Source organism: Hipposideros armiger, unplaced genomic scaffold (genome assembly GCF_001890085.2).
Source record: "Hipposideros armiger isolate ML-2016 unplaced genomic scaffold, ASM189008v1 scaffold_102, whole genome shotgun sequence".
NCBI lineage: Eukaryota > Metazoa > Chordata > Mammalia > Chiroptera > Hipposideridae > Hipposideros > Hipposideros armiger.
This window is the reverse complement of record NW_017731452.1, coordinates 2,234,089-2,254,990: the sequence shown is the minus strand read 5'-3', so window position 1 is coordinate 2,254,990 and position 20,902 is coordinate 2,234,089. Positions and strand designations below refer to the sequence as shown.

General features: G+C 38.5%; 1 protein-coding gene across 2 annotated transcripts in view; it reads left to right on the top strand.

Moving 5' to 3' along the window:
- The window catches only part of CNTNAP4 (contactin associated protein family member 4), a 213,234-nt gene that overhangs the window by 74,627 nt on the left and 117,705 nt on the right, over positions 1 to 20,902 (top strand). For both annotated transcript variants that reach the window (XM_019646480.1, XM_019646479.1), the window contains exon 3: positions 9,676 to 9,823. In XM_019646480.1, coding sequence (XP_019502025.1) covers positions 9,676 to 9,823 — 148 coding nt within the window. The remainder of the gene's footprint in view (positions 1 to 9,675; positions 9,824 to 20,902) is intronic.

The following is a 20,902-nucleotide window of genomic DNA, read 5'->3' as shown; positions in this document are numbered from 1 at the left end:
TAATGACTTTTCCGACAACCCAATACTCTGATGATCTCTGTCCTTTAAATGGCGTATTTAGATCATTCACTTTTAAAGTGATTATTGATATATTTGGATTAATATCTACCATGTTTTCTGTTTGTTGCATTTGTCTTTGTTTCTTGCTCCCCCTTTTTAATGTCTTATCTGAGTTTAATTGAGCTTTTTGAATGATTCTATTTTATCTTTTCTCTAACCATACCGATTATACTTTAAACAAACTTAGTGACTGCCCTTACCGAATCAAAGTCCATCTTCAAATAACATTATACTACTTAACAAGTAGTGCAGGTATCTTGTAACAGAGTATTGCCTATTCCTCCCTCTCATCTTTTGTGACCTTACCTTTAGTCATTTAATTTATTTATGTGCTATAATCACCCAATACATTTTTCCTACTATTTCTTTAAACAGTTATCTTGTAACTAAGAATAAAAAAATAAGTTGTTTTATCTTACCTTTTATTTCTCCTCAAATACTTTTTTTTTCTTTATGTAGACCCAAGTTTCTGACTTGTATTATTTTCCTTTTGTCTGAAGATCTTTTAAATATTTCTTGCAGAACGGGTCTGCTAGTAGTGAATTCCATCAGCTTTTTTTTTCCTATTTAAACTGTGCAGTCTAATTAGGAGTAGGGTTTTTATTTTATTTGTTGGGGTGACAATGTTAGTAAAATTCCATAGGATTCAAGTGTACAATTCTGTAATACATCATCTATATATCACATTGTATGTTCACCACCCAGAGTCAGTTCTCCTTCCATCAGTTTTTGTCAGAGAAAGTTTTTATTTCTCCTTCTCTTCTTAAGGGTAATTTCTCTGGTATAGGATTTTAGGTCTATTTTTCTTTTCTCAACACTTTCAATACTTTGCTTCACTCTCTTCTTGCATGAGTGTTTTCTGTTGAGAAGGCCAATGTAATTCTTATCCTTCTCTATATGTTAAGTATTTGTTTCTTTCTAGCTTATTTCAAAATGGTCTCTCTTTTTTCCCATTAAGTTTATTGGCATGACAGTGGTTCATAAAATTATATAGGTTTTACGTGTACAATTCTATAATACATCATCTGTATATTGCATAGTGTTCACCACCCAGAGTCAAATCTCCTTCCCTCACCACATATTTGACCCCCTTAACCCTCTTGTCTTTGGTTTTCTGCAGTCTGAATATGTTATGACTCAGTATATTTTTTATTTTGATTTCTAGCCTGCTTGTTATTGTTTGAAATTCCTGGATCTAGTTTGATGTCTATCATTAATTTGGAAAGTCATTGGACATTATTATTTTAAATCTTTTGCTCTATTCTCTCTTTCTTTACCTTCTGGCATTCCACTTATACTTCTGCCATTATCCCACAGTTCTTTTTTTTTTAAATGTGTGTGTGTGTGTGTGTGTGTGTGTGTGTGTGTGTGTGTGTGTGTGTATATATATATATATTTTTTTTTTTTTTAGCTGCTCAGCTCGGGCCGTGACTTGAATCGCTGTTGCTCAGAGCTCAAACTCTTGAGTGAGCTCTTAACCAACTGAGCCACTTGGCCGTCCCTTCCCACAGTTCTTGAGTATTCTCTTTTGCATTATAGTTTGGGAAGTTTGTATTTTCTTATTTTCAAGCTCACTGATTCTTTCCTTGGCTGTGTTGAATCTGTTGATGTGCCCATCAAAGCCTTTCTTTACTTCTGTAACTGTGTTTTTGGTTTCTAGTATTTCCCCTTGGTTCTTTCTTAGATTTGTCCTCTCTCTGTTTACATTACCCATCTGTTGTTGCATGTTGTCCATGTTTCTCTTTAGAGCCCTTAGCTTCGTAATCACAGTTGTCTTAAATTCCTACTCTGACCATTCCAACATCTGTGGCATAAGGGAATCTGGTTCTGGTGATTGTTTTGCCTCTGCAGGCTGTGTTTTTATATTGATTTTTGGCATGCCTTGCTGTTTTGTTGTTGAAATATGGACATGTTGTATCTAGTAATGGGAAATGAGGTAAATATGTCTTTTGTGTGAGGATTTATATTAATCTGGTTAGGAACTGGGCTGTTTTTAATGTTTACATAGGAGCTATAGGTGCCAGAGGCTTCAAATTCACGTAGTACCCTTGTTTTTACCTTTTCTCTTGACTTTGGCATCCTCTTCAGAGACACTCTAGGTTTTGTAATCCTTAACATTGTTATCCAGTATTATTACACAGGAGTCTTGTTGGTGTGGTGGTATGATGTGAGGGAATGAGAACATTCTATAATATTCCAATTAAATGTCAGTGTTATTAGGGAGCCTTTGTCTTGAAATTGTGACCTAGTCTTTCTCAGGTGGTATAGCTCCCCCCTCACCCCAGCACTTTACTTCTTTTCCTGGCTCTTGAGATTCCAATTTGTATCCTTGAAGCCTTGAATCCTGGTGACTGCATTTTCCCTTAGACTTCACAGGAAGACTAGGGAAACTAGAGTGGGAGGGATGTCCTTCCCTAACTGGGACAAAGCTCTGGAAAAGTATTTTTCCCTGGACAGTAGGCCTTTGTTATGGAGAGCACACTGGCCACATTTCACAATAATTGCCTTCCCTACTCCCTGCTGTTGCTAGGAAGAATTGTTTCTGATCTTCACAGAGAGCACGGAGAGGTTCCTAGAGATAAGGCCAACATCAGTGTGGGGGTCCTCTAACACTGTGGTCCTCGGGAGTTTCTCACTCTCATGCTGGTCCCCACTCAGACTCCATCGTTCATTAGAATTACCATATAAGGGTTCCTGTCAGTTATGGCACCAGTGGCGTCTGCCCTAGGTGGACAGATCTCAGCTCTGACTCTTTCAACAGTCTTGTCTCTCCAGATTTCCAGGTGGTGGTTTGCCATGTGTGTTAGTCAGCTCTGGCTGCTATAGCAAAATACCATAGACTGGGTGGCTTATAAACAACAGGTGTTTATTTTCCACAGTCCTGGAGATAGGGAGGTCTAAGATCAAGATGCTGGCTGATTCGGTTCCTGGTGAGGCCTGCTTCCTCGCTTGCAGACATCAGCCTTCTTGCTGTGTCCTTACCTGGAGAGTGAGAGAGAGCTCTGGTCTCTTCCTCTTCTTAAAAGGACACTAATCCCATCATGGGGGCCCATCCTCATGACTGCATCTAAACCTAGTTACCTCCCAAAGGTCCCATGTCCAAATATATCACATTGCAGGTTAAGGTTTCAACATATACATTTTGGAGGGACAAATTTCAACCCATAGCACCATGTAACCTCAATTTTCTGATGGGTTTAAGAAAAGTCATTGATCTTCAGTTTGTCCAGCTTTGTTATTGTATAGAGTAGAGTGATGATTTCCAAGGTCTTTAAATACAGAGTTATTGTCTTTCCTATTTACTAATGCGCGCGCGCGTGTGTGTGTGTGTGTGTTTGTGTTTATTGAAGACTATAAACTTCCCTTTAAGAACAGGTTTTTTTGCTCTTTTATTATTTTCTACCAGGAATAGGACATTATATATGAAAAATTATAGATAATTTGGAATCTAGACAGATATTTTCTACAGAGTGTAATTACATTCGCTTCTGCAGGCAGCAAGGAGCACTAGATATCTCTGACAATCTTAATATAGTTTCACAGATTGAGAAGACGGGAAGCTGAATTTTAATCTCTGTGAGGAGTTGTCTCTCTCTGACTTACCCTTTATCCTAAGTTCTTACACAAAATCTGTGGAAGCCCTTGAGGGATCTGGAACTAAAAATTTGTCCCTAACCCTGTGTAGTTGTCAAAAGATCTCCGGTTCTCAGTGTCTCAGTTTTTCCTTTCCAGAGGTCATTTGGTCATCTATAATGAAAAAGGACCTCAAACGTAGGGCTCACCACTTGAGGTTTTCTTCTCCCATATATTGGACATTTAATATGCTATTGTTTTTTAGTGCTTTTTCATTTTGTACAACTTTTTATTTTGTACAACTTTTCTAGCAGGGGATTGTTCAGTATTTAGTAGTCTGTCACTACCATAATATGATGATTTTTTTAGTTAAAAGCTATTTTCCATCTCAATGAAATTTTAGTCTTCCACAAAATTGTGCATATATTATCCTAATATAAATTTCAGCTTAATGACCTGTCCATGTATCTTTCATAAAACAATTTATTACTGTATCTCAACAACAGTTATGGACTACAATTAAGGTTATACCTTTCATGTACCTTTTCTCTCTTGCCATTTGCTCTTTCTGTCTTGAGAATTCAGATTCTTCTATGCTACATGGGCCTAAACAGCATATTTTCCAATTTAGTGTCTCCATGATTATAATATAATGGCTAGCACATGGGACCTCACTGAAATATTGCTAATAACTGGTATCCCTTCAAGTAAACATTTTAAAGATATTGAATATTTTCTGAGGGGTGTAGAAACTAATTTTATATTAATAAACTTCTACGTTCATTTTAAAAATTTAGATTCATTATATACACAGAACAAAACTTTCTAGTTTGATTTCTGTACCCATTGCTGTTTATTACAATGAATGAATTACATTCACACAAGATAGAATCAACTTTTGTAGATCTGGTTATAGCGTCTTATTCAACATATGTTTAAAAGTTATTCTTTATCTAGGTTTATGTTAGCAAAATTCCCACTTTTCAGTAGTTCTTATTTTTCTTTTGCGCTTTTTTTTTTAGACCAGACAATCACTTGGGAAGCATACTTGGTAAATATTTATAACTAACATCATAAAATAAAGAGCTGGTTTCCATTAGAGCATGTTGTTATGATATATTTAGTGTCTGCATTGTCAGCTGACTCTGTCAAAATGAGTTGTACTTGGAAATAGGTCATATGTAAGTCAGATATGTAAGTAATTCTCATTGTAAGAGAGGCCAGGGGATTTTTCATGTTTTCCTGTTTGTTGTGTAGAATTTCTACTAGTCTTGCTGTTTATTTTTGTGGGAGCTAGACCAATTTTTATGTAATTCAGAGTCTGCTATATAACCGCATGTAATTGGTCCCATGTTTCTGATTTATTACAGCAATATTTTGGATCCCCTTATGAACTGCCATATGGGCATCTCCCTCTATGCATCATGGCTTTCTTAGATGAGTTGCTCACTAAATATTTGAAAAAGAAATTAATGCTATTACTCCTGTTCATAAACTTTAGAATCATTATGGAAATACTTAAAATCCTGTGAAAACCTTTCATTCATTAGCCGCATATATTATCTTGGCTAAAATACATTTCCCAAACATCTGTGAATAGCTCATTGAGTTTGAAAATCATCGGGTCTCAAAGAAAAGAAAAATGCAATTAAGGCTTTTTGATTTTTATCACATAAGACACATCACCTTAATTTTTCTTGTAGATATTTCACATATTTGATGATATAATGGCATATTCCTTTACATCTGTATCTATTAGAAGGTTGTCATCTATATGCAAGAGTTCTACTGATTATTGAACATTTATCTTTTATTTTCATTCTCCAATAATTTTGAGGACATGTAAAGTTTAATAGAACAATCTTTTTGTCTATAAAAGTCAACTGGTAGAGCTGTATCACAATTCAACAGTAATCTAAGTTGCATTATTCTCAAATATGTCAAAGATTTTAAATATAAATTATGAGGAAAAGAGAAAAAAAAGCCTCAAATAAAATATCAAGTTTCCTTTACCTCGAGGGTGAGTTGTTCATGTTCATATTCTGGTAGAATGAAGTCTTTTGATGGCTTAGCTAAATTATGGGCTTTGGAGTAAAAAAAAAGCCTGACATTAAATACTTATTCTGCCCCTTTCTAGCTGTGTGACTTTAGGCACATAACCTCTGTTTCATAATTTTCATTATCCCCAGTTTTAAAGTGGGTAGAAAATGTTTACTTCATAGGGTTGAAGCAAATATTAAAGCTCCATAATGTATTTCTGCTGCCTCTGACGCTGAGACTCAAACTTTGCACTGAAGACATTTAGATCGATAACACAGAACACAGTTGCTAGTGAGAGTCTCTCTTTGGACGTTAGCCCTAGTGAACTGTTCTTCTAATATCGTTTCCCTCTCTGACAAGCTTTGAGACTACAGAGAGGGAAAAAGAGCATGGTTTATCCCCAAGCCAGAGGAATTTTCAAAGAGCAAGCCAAAGACCAAAAGCACACGTTAGCTTGGCGAGCATTCGAAATGCAGTCCAGCCCACACACAGACTTAGGGCAGGAGAGGTAGGGCCTAGAAATCTGCAATTCTAAACAGAATTACCTCGAGTAATTCTGACATATACTTAAGTTCAGAATCTGTAGTCTAAGGAAAAGCATAAACATGCACGTAATACATTTTTCAGAGAAATATTGAAAGCCATGATTTTCTTTATGAATTGTGATGGCATGAAAACACTTTGTAGTAAATGGAAGAATGTCTCCTAGGCAAAGGAAATACATTTGAAACCCGATAGTGTGCATAGGACTTTTCATTTATAGGGTAATGTAACCTCAATCCCATGCTTCATGCGTTAGCTTTCTGAAAAATTTCCCATTTAAGTAGTGGATTCCACAGCAGAATCTTTGTTATCTGATGTATTGAAAAAACCTTGACACATGGAGCAAAAAATACAAATATTATTGTTCAGTTAAATATATTTGATTGATAGCAATGGTGCATATTGATATTTGAAAGTTATTTAACATACCCAGATTGCTACTAGATAATGTTTCTATCTGCTCTGTCACTGTACACACTTCCTATGTCTATGTCTTCATTTTACTGATTATTATAAAATTAATACAGTCTCACCAACAATCAAGATCTGATTGAAATGTGGTCATTGTAAAAACCCCATATTCCCCACCTCACCATGTCCCTCACCTTTTATAAGAAAAAGCTACTTAAAAATTTGAATGTGCCAAGATACTTTTATTACATATAAAAGTATCTTATATTTCTTCTTTATGTTCTCAAAATTCAAATAACTCAAAACTGATCAGGTAAATGTGCAAGGCTGTCATTTCATAGACCTCCCGTTCTACTTGCCTGTCTGTTGCCGGTGTCACCATACATCTTTTCTCTTTATCCCTTAAGATGCTGAGATCATAGTAGTGGCATCCATCTAAATCTTTGAAGTTACATTAATTTTGAAAAAAATGTGAGATCTTTCGGAGGGTTCTGTAATTCATCATCCAGCTGTTCACTGAAAGAAATATAATTAGGGATTGTATTAGCCTGCCAGTGGCACCCAGGAAAATAGAATCCGAGTATAAGAGGATAAGAGGGTCTGATTAGGATTGAATGTCTGTAGGCCATGTTCGCAACCCCGGATGCACATTTACCCTGATTTGTAGAGACTGTACATACACACACACACACACACACACACACACACACACACACACACACAATGCCCAGGGTGTGAAGTTTTGACCAGTGGGATAGAATGGAGCTTTCTAGAAGGATCTGGTTCAAATATCTGTGGGATTAAACAATATTCTCTTATTTTTGTTCTGGGAAACAGTAGCTGGGAATGTTGGCCTGATACTTTTGAAACATGCTGGATAACTAATTACCTGTGTCATGGGTGGTCCAGTGCGCATTTCCACATCCATACTCGACGTGCTCTGAGAGGTCCTGTAATTGAGAAACCTGTTGAACTTTGTTTTGTTGCTAAACCCAACCTTTCTCAAACATACACATGCAGCAAATATTTTGAGAATCACTTTGAGCCAAGCCATGTTCTAGATGCTATGGATAGAAGGCAGTAAAGCTCCCTGCTTTAATGAAGTTTGTTTTCTTGTGGGATAAGATTAAACAAATAATAAACAAGAGAAGACTCCCTAAATAATGAATAATATGAAGAAAATAAAGCAGGAAGATAAGATGTGAAGGTGCCAGGTATGTTACTTTAGAAACTGGGATCAGTCTTAGGTGGTGATGTTTTGACCAAGGCCTGAAATGACAAGAGGAGCTGGTTATGCAAAGATCTTGAGGGAAGACCTTTAAGAGAGGAATGCATGACTGGGGCAAAGGCCTAACCTAAGCAGGACTGAGCTTGGCTTGTTCATGGAGCTCCAGCGTGGCTGAAGCCCAATGGAGGATGCTGCCAAAGACTGTGTATGTTTGATAAGGGGATTGGACTTTGTTCTAAGTGGATTTTGAAGCAGTGGCGGTGGCATGGTTTAATTTGCCTTTAAAAAATCTTACTGACTGCTCAGAGGGGGAGAGGTTCAGGATGTGGATGTGGATGGTGACAGGGAACAGAGGAAGGAAAAAATGAAGGAAGAGGCCGCTGACATAGTTCTGATGAGATAATGCTTTGTGGAACTGGGTGGTCATAGCTGAGATGAAGAAAGATGTCCAGCGTTTGGATATAATTTAGAGGTGCCATCACAGAACTGTCTGTACTGTGTGAGCCGGAGGATATGGGGGTCTTGGTGGGGTTGTGGGCAAGAGGTAGAGAATTGATGGACACGGGGAGTGAAATCAAATTAATTTGACTATGAAACACCCAACCTTTTATTTTTTAATGTATTGGAAAATATTTTGGTAAATGCTGGTAAAGGGATATTGTGAACTAGAAAGAAAAGTGGGCAAAGAAAGAAATGTCCTGGGTGTTGGTATTCCTCATGCGTTTACCTTTGCCTGTGTAATCATGAAGTTGACCTTTTTTTGTTGATCCAATCATGGTAAGTGAATCAATCATGAGCCTGAATAGGGAGTAGTATCATCGCTTATTTTGTTTCTACATATGCTGATTGTTACAGTTAAATAAAAGGAGGAGGAACATAAGGACAAGGAAGGGGAGAAACAGATATACACTTTTGGGAATAACTTCTCCTTCATCCTAACTTTTCCCTATATGAAGCCTTACAGAAGTTCATGTAGGAGAACACAAAACCTGCTTAGAGAACATAAAACCTGCTTAGATGTTAGGTGCTGCAGCACGTGGGTTTTGCAGATGACCTATGTATTAGGTAGATGCATCCCAATATTGTGGAAGGAACACAGCTCCGGATCTTATTATATAATAGCCTTACAAACACCAGAGTTGTTTGTTTCCCTACCTTTTTGACCTTGAATTTCCTCATCTGCAATTTGACTATACGGGTTTACCATCCCAGGGTCTTTCTAGCTTTCAGATTCTAGAGCCTGTAAGTCTAATTACTGGTCTTTCCAAATCATTATGGCTTCCAGTCTCCCTTAACAAGTTTTTAATGGGCGTATCCAGCAGTGCCGTGAAGTTTAACAACCTGATATTAGAGTGTCGTTCCGGCTTGAATGTGGGGTGATACTTTTGTTTCTGCTAATGAGTAAGATGAGACAGTGAAACACCCGAGACATGCTGTAACCTTCCTCATTCCGCAGGGACGTGAGCAACTTCGGTGCCGAATCAGATCATGGTTTTCAGGAGAAGGTTTTCTCCTCTTTGTGCTATTCACAATGTTTTCAGTTTCATCTGCACTTCATAGAAACAAACTTGACTGAGGGTATCCTAGTTGAAAGCTGGTTTCATGGGGATGGTAGGATTTAAACTAGTCTTAATACAAAGAAAAGTTTAGGCAGCCATAACATCTGGAGACATTGTGACATAACTGTTCATACGAAGTTAACTGGGTTAGCCATCGTTACAGGAAGAAAGCAAATCAGGCCTTGCTCACTGACGTTCGAGGTGACACGGGCAGTGGTATACTTGAGATGCACTGATTCCCTTCTTGTCCGTTTCTCCTAGGGTTTTTCAGGAAATGCGAACGCAGACAGCGTGGTGTACTATAGACTCCAGCCTTCCATCAAAGCCAGGTTCCTGCGCTTCATCCCTTTGGAGTGGAACCCCAAGGGCAGAATCGGAATGCGAATCGAGGTGTTCGGATGTGCATACAGTAAGTGTTTGTTTACCCGAAACACTGAAATGGGTATCAAAGGAGATGTTTTAAAAGCCAAACTGCACACAGAGATCAACTTTATAGATACGTAAAGAGAGATAAAAACAGGAGTGATTTTTGTGGAAAAAATCATTTTTTGTGTGCCTTTGTATGCCAATATTGACTTTAGCAGTCAGCTTTGATATTTAAAACGAGAAATGGAAGCATTTTATAGATAGAAAAAATCAAATGTAGAGATAGATTGATACAGACACAGGTTTGTAGACATATGTAAACCCATTTATCCAAATCCAATATTCTTGACTAGATCCTAACTTTCAAATATTAGAGCTTTCCTCCCCATGGAACGTATTTGGATGTTTCATCTGGGCACCCTGAATTTAATGAAAGAGACAGTGTTCTATTTAGTGTAGCCACTCATCTTTAGGAGACCAAAGAATGTTTTTCTCTCTAGCCTAAAAATAAGATGCCATGCAACTCACTAATGCTATGCTCTCAGCACAAATACATAGAAAAGGTAAAGACCTCTGTCAAAATGTAATTTGTGTTGGAAATACTTTCACATAAAAACGAGACAGAAACCACAGGTTTCACTTAGTGTTTTCTTCATGAAGCATTTTTATTATATCTTTTTGTGGGGCAGGGACCTAAGAGTTACTGATAGCCCATCTCAGCCTCACCATCCTGTTAGGCGCTCTTTTATTATAGAACAATGATTTATTTCCTATGATCTACAGTCATCACATTGAGCAGTCTGAGGCTTGGGGAGATTCGGCAGTCTGCCCAGTATCTCACCACCAGGGCATGGAAGAATCCGGAAAAGAATCCAGGACTGTTTGATTCCACTTCATCATGATTCCCTCTAGCAAACCTTTATTCTGTAGCCACAAAAGCTTTTGTTCACACGCATTTTACCACCTTGTGATGTAAGTCAAGTTAGGCTCTGGCTCACGTTATTTACATGAAAGGAAGGCGCATCATACAAGGGGCCAGCAGCTTGTTGAAGTTCTCATCTGTGTCAGGGAAAGCGTGTTGTGCAGATTGCAGAGGTCTCCCTGCATACTTAGGATGCTCCCGGAGTCCGCCTCCACCATCACACATTCTGTCCCTGCCAGACACTGCCGATATAGTAACAATAGTATTAATACCAAGAGTAATAATAGGAATAGCAATAGCATGCATATCAATCGTATTAATTTTTGTCAATCTAGAAATAGCAAAATTTTCTTGAGTGCTTGTTAGATAGCTGCACTATATTAAGCAGTTAGTTTATTATTCCAAAAAAAGGCCCTATAAGTATCGTTTGATAACTCCTCCATCCCCCAACTTTGCAAACAAGGAAGCTAAAGCCTAGAGAGGAGGACTTTTAAGCCAGGCAGACCGGACGTGACAGAGCTGGGTGCGCAGCCAAGCCTGCCAGGCTCCAGGACACAAGCTCGTGCTCACGTTCCCTTTGGCCCTAAGTCACCATGAGCCATGGGCAGCTCACTTCTCACCATCTGCTCAGCTTACCAGTGTCTTAGCTGCTCCTGTTCCATTGTCACACTTGAATAAAATCATCCCTTAAGAAAACCATCCCACCCCAAAGTTTGATTCTGGGGCCCAGAACCCAGACAGTTTGTCTTATTTGTCTTTGGATCACAGACATTAGCAAAGTCCAAGTCACACGATGGACAGTTAGCAAAACAAACTTCAAAAAGCTTCATATTTATAGTTACATTCTGTACTTATTCAGAGCATCCACTTTGAAGACTATTTATTTATCACAGTATAATAATCGCTAACAGTCATGGAGCACTTACTCTGTGTCAGATACAGTTTTTATAGACATTCTAATTTAATCCTAAAAGTCACCCATCTAATAGAGTCTTAGAAATATTAAGCATTTCCCCCAGTAATGCATGCTTAACACACATTCAGTCTAGGGTGTAAATTCAACATTAGTTTAACAAAAGGATTGATGATGCACCACTCATAATGTCCCTGTGGAAGTGACTGCTGAGGTACAGGTTCCTTTGAGCTCTCTGATGCCATGTGCTTAATGATAACTCACCCCCCGCCCCTCCCACTTTATTGATTTGCAATCCTGGGAACGTTCCTTTTGACTTCATTTGGTGTCTTTTGGTGTGAGCACAATGGCCACGTATTTATTCAGCCTCCTTTTTTTCATTGACCCACAGTTGAAGTCGTGATTCTGGGAGCCAACATGATTTAAATGCATACATAAACACATATGGCAAAATGATTTGATGGGATTCAATGTAAAATGACTGTTGTATCATTTGGGACAGAAGAGAAAAAAATAATAAACTTAATGGAAAAATACTCTCATAGATTTCCTAAAATAACCTCAAAATAGGTTGGGTATGAGTGCCTTATGGGATTGCATTTGATCAAATTGACTTTAATTCCTCAATTATACCGTAGTCACACTCATATTCTCCATCTATGCATAGCATCAGTCTTGCAGAATATTAATTTACTAAAGCATGATACTATGTAACCATCACTTATTAAACAGTTACTATGTGTCAGATACTATTCCTCTAGGCATTTTCTGATTTACTCCTAACAGCACAGTGAAGTGGAGCATGAATATTACCATTTGATGCAGGAGTAGGAGGAGACAGGTGGAACTGTCGGCTGCACGAGGTCTGCGGCTTGCTCCGGGTTGCCGGGGACGGACATAGATGGGACCCCTGGCTTCCCCTTTCCTCAGAAGGAAGAGCTGCAGGTGCTTTTAGAATGAGAACCCAGTTGCAAGAGTTTGTCTGAAAGGATCCAGACTCAAGATCAGACTGGATTTTCTCCAGATATACAAGGCCATTCTCCTGTAATTCCTATAAAAAGAAAAATGTTGCTGGGGGGAGGGCAGGTTCTCCCCTGGAACAGTCATGGACCACCTGTCCATACTGGCAATTAACTCAGCCTCTTGTGAGCGAGAGACAGGCCTGGAGGATGGCACACAGCCCGCCGGCCTGTGTGTCCACACCACCTGCCAAGTTAATGTGGCTCTTGGGTGAGCCTTACAGGAGCCACTCACTCCAGAGTAGTGTCTACTGGGGTGCTTCCCGTTTCCTGAAATGGGGGAAAGTGAAGCTTTGAGAAATCAAGAAACTTGTCCAGAATTACACAGCCTGTGTTAGATCTAGGATTAATCAGATCCCTCCCTTTCCCAAGCCAGTGCTTTGATGACTAGATGACTACTATGTACATTCACCTTTTAAGTATTAATTGGCACTTACTAAAAGAGAACTCCACTAGGTATTGGTATGGCGCGAAAATAAGACATATTTTCTTAATATATGAATTATTATTATGTATATTTTTTTGCATCCTAATCCTAGGTTTATTCAACACAATCCTTTCACTCTACACAACAAAGTACAAACACAACATTATCTAAATTGCTACAAATCTACAAGACTCCAAATGGAAAATTTATAGAACTGACTGTACAAGAAAAGCCAAAAAAGCAAAATACACATTACCAGAGTAACCTGTAAGACCACCGAGACAGCTGCAACAGGGGGTCAGTCCGTGATGACCCTGCAGAGCTGGCTGAATATTTGCTCAGCAATTTCAGGAAGAGAGGGAGACATGGAATATGGGTGTGTGTGCATGAGCACAGGTGAAAACAGAGCCATTTATGGCAACTAGCATGGGGTGTTTGACCCTAGGGACCAGAAGAGGCAATGTCATCAAAGTTGTACAAACTCAATGCCAACTATTGTAGCATAAATGTAGGGTGTGAGTAATAAAGTGATCGATAAATTGAGATTAGTATAAGAAAGTTTATAGCAGTAGATTTTGAAACGAAGATGCAGACATTTCACATATGGGAGGTGGGAGGAGAGCCCATCTAGGGGAAGGCGGGTAGCCCAATCAGGCACAGGACCGAGGATTGCTTGTAGGATACGTTTGTATTTGAGAATGGTCATTTGGACTGAAATGATGGGTACAGATTGGAGGGTGAAATGAAGGATACAGATTAGAGGCAGCAGCTCAATGAGGAGACTTCTGACTTCACTTGTGCAAGTCACAACAGAGCCTCAAACTAGAGAAGCAGCATTTAGGAGAGAAGGTTCTCCTGACTTGAATCCGAATCAAAATATACTGAGGATGTTGAATCCAGAGAGCTTAGTGATTGTATGGGAGGGACACTGAGTTATCAGATTTGAAGAACTGTCTGGAAGATCGTGTCATTTACTGGGCGGGGGCGCTGGAGAATAAGAGTTCCAGCAGTGCACAGGAGTGATAATTAATTCCGTTGTTGACTCAATTGACTTCAAGTGCCCGTGAGATATGGAAGGTCAGAGCTCTAAACCCTCCAGGATGAAGATATATAATTGAAACCTATGTAAATATCATTATTGTTATTAAATCATCACATTTCCACTTATTGCATTACTGTTAATAGTAAAAGTAGAAAGTGCTGTGTTTAAACAACCACTCAGGTCTTTGAAAAGCAGAAATCCATTTCTGTCAGAATTAAAGCAGTTTCTTTATTCTGTATTTCAGAGAGTGTGCATTGTCATGCCAGCCTCCCCACCCCGTATGCCTCATACATGTGTTTGCTGAAGTTACAGGTGGAAACTGGTCCCGTGAACTGTTGCAGGGAGAGTGGTTATTGGGAGAAGCACATATCATTTTATTACTGGCTTTCCCAATGAGTTAGAGCCATAACTTGTTATGGAGCATCAAGTGAATGGAAAATCCATATCAAAGAGCATGTTCTACTTTTATGTCAGTAAACAGGAAGTTTCCTGAGTAATGAGAGGAGTAGAAGCTAAATTTTATGGGTTCAAAGGAAAAGCATAAATTTCAGACGCCTTCACCATAGCAGCTGTGATCATGTTTATAGATCTAGACAAGAGATGTAGGTAATGAAATAACTTGTGGGAGAAAGAAAATGTTTCATGATGAAGAAATACTACTCTACTAAATGTCCCCAAGGAAAGTAAACAATGGTAAACAAAGGCAGAGAAAGGAAAATAGCTAGGTGAAAGTGAGTGTGTCCGAGATGACATCCCACATTAGGTCAGAGGACATTTCCACCTGCGCTTGGAGCAGGTAGCCGTTCTGCTCCTGATCACATCACGCTCACATTATATTCTATTGTAATCGGACGCTCTTTTTCTGTTATTAGTCTTCTGTGTAGATGAAGGAATGAATGAAAGGAGGTAGGCTTGGCCTTCCCAATCATCCTGATGGTGTCTTCAGCCTCTTAAAGATCAGGCATAGAAGACAGGGAGAAACGAGTGAAAAGATTGGAAGAGAAGAAATGTATATGTGTCAAACTATTGTTTGCTTAAATGCAGGCTGTTCAAGAGAAAATTATGGGTTCTATTTAATAAATGGAACACAAGTCAGTAATTACAAAACTCATATTAACTTTTTACAAATAAGAATGTGCATTTTATAGTGTAGGAAAGATTGACAGTTGGGGGAGTAATTAGATTTCTGTTTAGAAAACGTATTAATGAGAAATCTAAGACAGCAGCATGAGAAGTACAAATATTCACCCGAAAAACCACTGAGAGAGAGCTAGGTAACAGCCTTCTGTCTATTCAAGAGGCTGACCTCTCATACCACACGTCTGGTCAGGGAAAAAATGAAAAGCAGTAAATTTGTTAGATTTACTATGAAGAGTAATTATTTGAATTTAATACCGATTTATTAAGCTACTTTCACATGCTAACTGCTAAAATCTTTAGTAAGGTAAATTAAATACAATTCTTTCTCTCAGATTATCAGCTAATACTGTAGCTGAGGAACCCCATTTTATGTCAGAGTTTAAAAAAGAAGATAGATTCAGGTAAGTCTAAAATCGAAGAGGATAAATTCTATTCTTTGCAAAGCTTATAGACTAAAGATTATCATTTAGTGATAAGTGAAGTTATATTAAAATTAAAATAAGGTTAACTATTATAATACCATCAACTAAGGAAACTATGACAACCTACTAGGATGACGTCAAAAAAGCCAACTGAGGAGGCCCTTACTGACCAGAGATGGAAATATTTTAGCATCAATAAGAATAGTACCTGCAGTTTTGAAATACATTAAATATGTTTAAGTGAATGGGTTCATGATAATACTTAAAAAAGATCTCATTGGTCACCTCTGAAAGCCATTAAGGAACCACCTCATTTTTTTGAAAACGAATAAATGAAGGGAAACCATCAAACATGTATTCTACTTTCCCTATGTAATCTATACCTCAAGGTAACCAAATAGAAGACTAGAGGGAATGTCTCTTGAAAGATATATTCCAGGTAATAAATAAAGAAGGAATAATATAATTAGTCTAAGCTCATTTTGCAATCCTAAGTATTAATAGACCAAGTCAATTATTATAAAAGCTCATAAAGAGACAATTTGCTTTTCAGTACCAGTCATAGCAGAGTCGCTTTTATTGGACTATCTTGCTGCCCATAGTGATTATAATTCCTGGATTAAAAAAAATTTTTTTGAAACAGGGCTTTCAAGGTCAACTCAAAACATGTAGAAACTTGAGGAGACTTGATTGGGAGATGCACATTTAACTGACTTTTTCTTAAAAACACATTGCTGTTTGCAGGGCATTGTAACGCTTTTACCAGGCTGAGGAGACAGAGGTAAGAGTTCAAGGTTACCAGAGTGGCTAGAAATTTAGGTTGGAATACTAAAAAGGAGGGGTCAAAGAGGGATAGCCTCAACTTCTGCGTACAAACTCCCCTTAAATCCTTGGTTGATTCCTGCACCGCACATGCCCAAGATGAGATACCAAGTACCCAGGCTAAAGCAGGAACTGCGAGATTAAAGCCCTAAAGATTTCAGCATCTTCCTAGTGCTGGAAAGACCACCTTTGCAGTTCAGACCCTGCCAATTTAGAGGGACTTGTTAAACACCCTGGACATTTGAGAACCAGAAAGGCATCGATTGCCTTAGGATGAAAGGCCATGCCTGAAGACAAGCCAAAGTTGTTATGCTCTAGGGCTAAGGACAAATGAAGATATACCTGTCCCAACAAAGCCTGGAGCCACGCTTTCACAGGGTCAAGGTGAGCTGCCAGTCATTCAGCTCCCTGAGGACCTCTTCCATGGACTTCCTGCCACCGCCATCCATCCCACCCCAGTCTCTCCCACCCTCTCGTCTCCTTGCACCTCTCCCCTTCCCCACTTCCCCCTTCTTTCCTGACACTAGACATTTACATAGGCAGCCATCTACCCAGCTTAAATATCACTTCCTCAGAGATGTCATCCCTAATGGACAGCCTAATTTAGATCTTTCTGTTCAAAGCTCTCATACAACCCTGTCCTTTTCCTTCATGCTCCCCCTAAAATTTGTAAATATATATCTATACACCTGGGATGAGTTGCCGGGTGTCTTTCTTTCCCTTCATGTTAGAGGATCCAAGGACAGAATGTGTTCACTATTGCAACACCAGCTCCGATAGGAGGACTTGGTTCAGTCCCTATTCGTTAAATAGATGAATTAAGAAAAACACCTGATTAGCCACAATATAAACTGAAAAATAAAGAAATATGTAAAAACTCACAAATTTATCACGCTCATAGAGTAGCAATTCATTAAAGGAGAAATATCTATGAGATGAACATATGAGACTAAGTGTTTGTTATTATGAAAATGATAATAGCACACAAATTTAATAAATGTTGAGGCATTTTCGTACTTCCATTTGATACCCACAGCTTTTTTGTGTGTAGTATGAGAGGTGGGAATTATTCTCCCCATCTTCCAAGTAAGGAAATTGAGACTAAGCGTGTGACTTCTGTGACAATATAAAAATTATAAATAAATATTAGAAACAGGAATACAACTTACATCCTCCAATGACACACTCAAGTATCCTTGACATAGTAGATGTTACCAATTTCAAGTCTATTTAGAAGGTTAATTTAGATTGACATTTAAGTGGCAGTGATCATGTTTGTTCCTATAACCTCATGGAGTGTTGTCACTGACCTTACCTTGGTCTATTTAAAACCTCGATAGTAAAGTCACCTTTTCCCTGTGGCTATGTGCAACATTTAATCCTGTGCCTTCTTCCTTTTTATTGAATTAATTTTAGTTGTTTCAAACTCAAGAGCCCCTTAACTCATTCTGTGTTCTTTTATGCTACTTTGCAAAAATAGTACAACCTATTACCTGTTGATTTCTCGAGTGCTTGGTCTCTTCTCCGCATCTCTTTAAAACTCAAGACAGTAATACAGACCTCAAGTGCCTGTACATCACGATGTTGCCTTAGTATTTTACTGTATAACAGTTGAATGGGGTCTCAGTCCAACCTACGTATCTTAGAAGTCAAAATTGGACCTCTGTTTGTTTAGTAATTCTTAGGTAGAAATTTTCAAGTAAAGAAACAGTATGATCCATGTTTCAGGCTGACTTCATGGTTAGCTAAGAAGAGTTTGGTCCATAGCTCTTTCTCCAGTGGTAGCACTCTTCTTCAATTTACATTTTTGAGGCAATTCCCAAAGAATTAATAGGAGAAGACTCTCATGGTTTTTTTCCCCTAAGAACTCTTTCACGACCTTCAAATAAAGTCAAGTTTTCTATTACTCAAGGATTTGTTTTCCAATTCACTCATTTTCTATTCCAATTTTTCTCTTTTAAGTTTCTTAGTCAACTGACCTCATCAATAATATGATGATTCATAGTTTAACTCACAGAATCAATTTCTCCATGAAACATCTTTCAGGGACAAGTCACTACCACCTCCACAATTTTCTGCAAGTATCCCCTGCAGTATAGATAAAGAAAACGTATTTATTTTCTGTGGTACAGTTCAATATGCAATGAGGTTATTAATTTTCAGAGAACAGGTTTCTGTCACCTTCTTGTTTTTCTGTCATCTGCCTCAGGATCACTAAGGGACCTGTGTTCCTGGGTGTAGTTTAGGCAGAGCCCAGGATGTTGAATGTTTATGAGGACCCCAAGCAATTTCCCTCAGTTGATTCTATCATGGTGGGACCATGGAGCTCAATGTAAGAAAGCGTGCTCTTGAATGTGTTTTTCTTAGTGCAGGGAAGATAGTGCTTTTTCAGATGGCAATTTCTCACAATTGAGGAGCCTCAAACTTCTGGAGCAGGGGTAAGATGCAGGGGTGGGGGAAGGATACTGGGTCAAGTGGAAGATATTAGAGTGAGGAGTGTGTTTACATGTGACCTATGCAAGGGCTGAAAAACAGTTTGCAGCTCATAGAGGTAAAGCATTTCTGCAATTTAGTTGACATCCTTCTCTGAGACTGAGTGGGTCAACTCCTCCTGCACATGTTAGAAATTACCCAGGACACAGTCCTGCTGCTGAAGTCAACCTCCTTGGAGGGAGGGGGGGGGGGAAGCGCTTTGTTTTTATGCATTAGTGCGTCTTCCACTGGGTTCGCAGAGAACTCTATAAATATGTGCAGCAGGAAAGAGCGCAGAATACATGTGTTGGCATTACCACTTTGGACACCACTCCCTGAAAGAAATTTGGCTGTTTTCTATTGGAACACCCCGCATTCTGTGGGAGATTGTATTTCTGAATCATGCAAATAAAGCAGGCTATACCTCTTTGCCAGGGTCACAGGGAGAACTGATATGAGAGTAGGGCCCACAATTTTTATGAGTCTCTTCTTCCCTTGATTCCTGCTGTAAATGAGAAAATTTGAGATGGAGGTATTCACTGAGGAGGATTCAGGTCACCAGCAATTGCCATAGTGAGTCAGCTTGGCATTCACTGACAGACAGAGAAAAAGCCACAGAACCCGCAGATGGCTCAAAACCATCCTTGCTGCATAACCTGGCAATGACATTGATAACGGAGCATTTTTTGTGTGCTTCAGAAATTCATTATTTTTGAAAGAGGCTGCTTTTAAAAAATAAATACACCACATGTATTTATTAAACTATTTTTATGTACTACTTCCCCTGCCCTGTATTCTAATAATAAATAATAGCATTAGCATCAATAGTAGCTAACATTTATTGAATTCTAACTGTGTGCCAGCAACTCTTGCAAAAATTATGCAGATACACATTCATGCAACAATCCTATGAAAAATATATTATTGTTATATTCTGTTGTTCCTGTTATTCCCGTGTTACGGATGAGGAAGCAAGGGCAGAGAGTTCAAGTATCTTGCTGTGATAACGTAATGCTCAGTCACCTGCAAATACGTTATAGTGTATGACGTGGACACGCTGCAGAGGTGATTTAAGGATCTTTAGATGGGGAGACTGGGTTTTCCAAGTGGACCCAATGTAGTCACAAGGGTATTTCTAGGACAGGTGAAAGGATCTGAGTCAGAGGAGTTGTGACTATGAAAGCAGAAAGGAGAGAGAAGGAGAGATTCGAAGATGCTATGATCCTGGTCTTGTACCTGAAGGAAGGGCCAGCCGTGAACTAAGGAATGCAGGTTGGTGTTTAGAAGTGAGAAAAGGGATAGAAAAGGATTATCTTCTAGAGACTTCAGAAGGAAAGCAGTCCCTGTCAACACTTTGATTTTAGGACTTCTGAATTTCAAAACTGTAAGGTAATAAGTCTGTGTTGTTTTATACGACCAAGTTTGTGGTCCTTTGTCACAGTAACAATACACTTGTGCCAGGTAGAGTGAAGATGCAAACCCACATAGACTAGTTGTCTTAACTAGTAGGCTCAACTATAATACTGTATATATTATTGAAAATGGCTCCAAAGGGGACTATACTAAAGAAGGTGACTGTGTCAGAATAATGTGCAACTTGTTACTGGAGAAGTAGAGTCCGTGCTCTCCCCATGGTGTGCCAGGGTATGGCAGGGCCATGTTATTAATATTGGTAAAAATCCAATCATTTAAAATATTATCTCAGTTAATAAGCATACTAATTAACAAATTTACAATTAGTAAATAATTATTACTTTATATTGAAAATAATTATTTTTTTCAATCAAGTAACACATCTCCTTCTACATCTTTGGACTATATGTCTTTTACTATTGGAAATTTTGTTAACTCCTGATTTCCAATTTTCCTATAATGAGTTTTCTGATACTTCTACTTTTCCTATTTATATAGTTCCACTGTGTACAAAAGATTCTTGTCCTAAA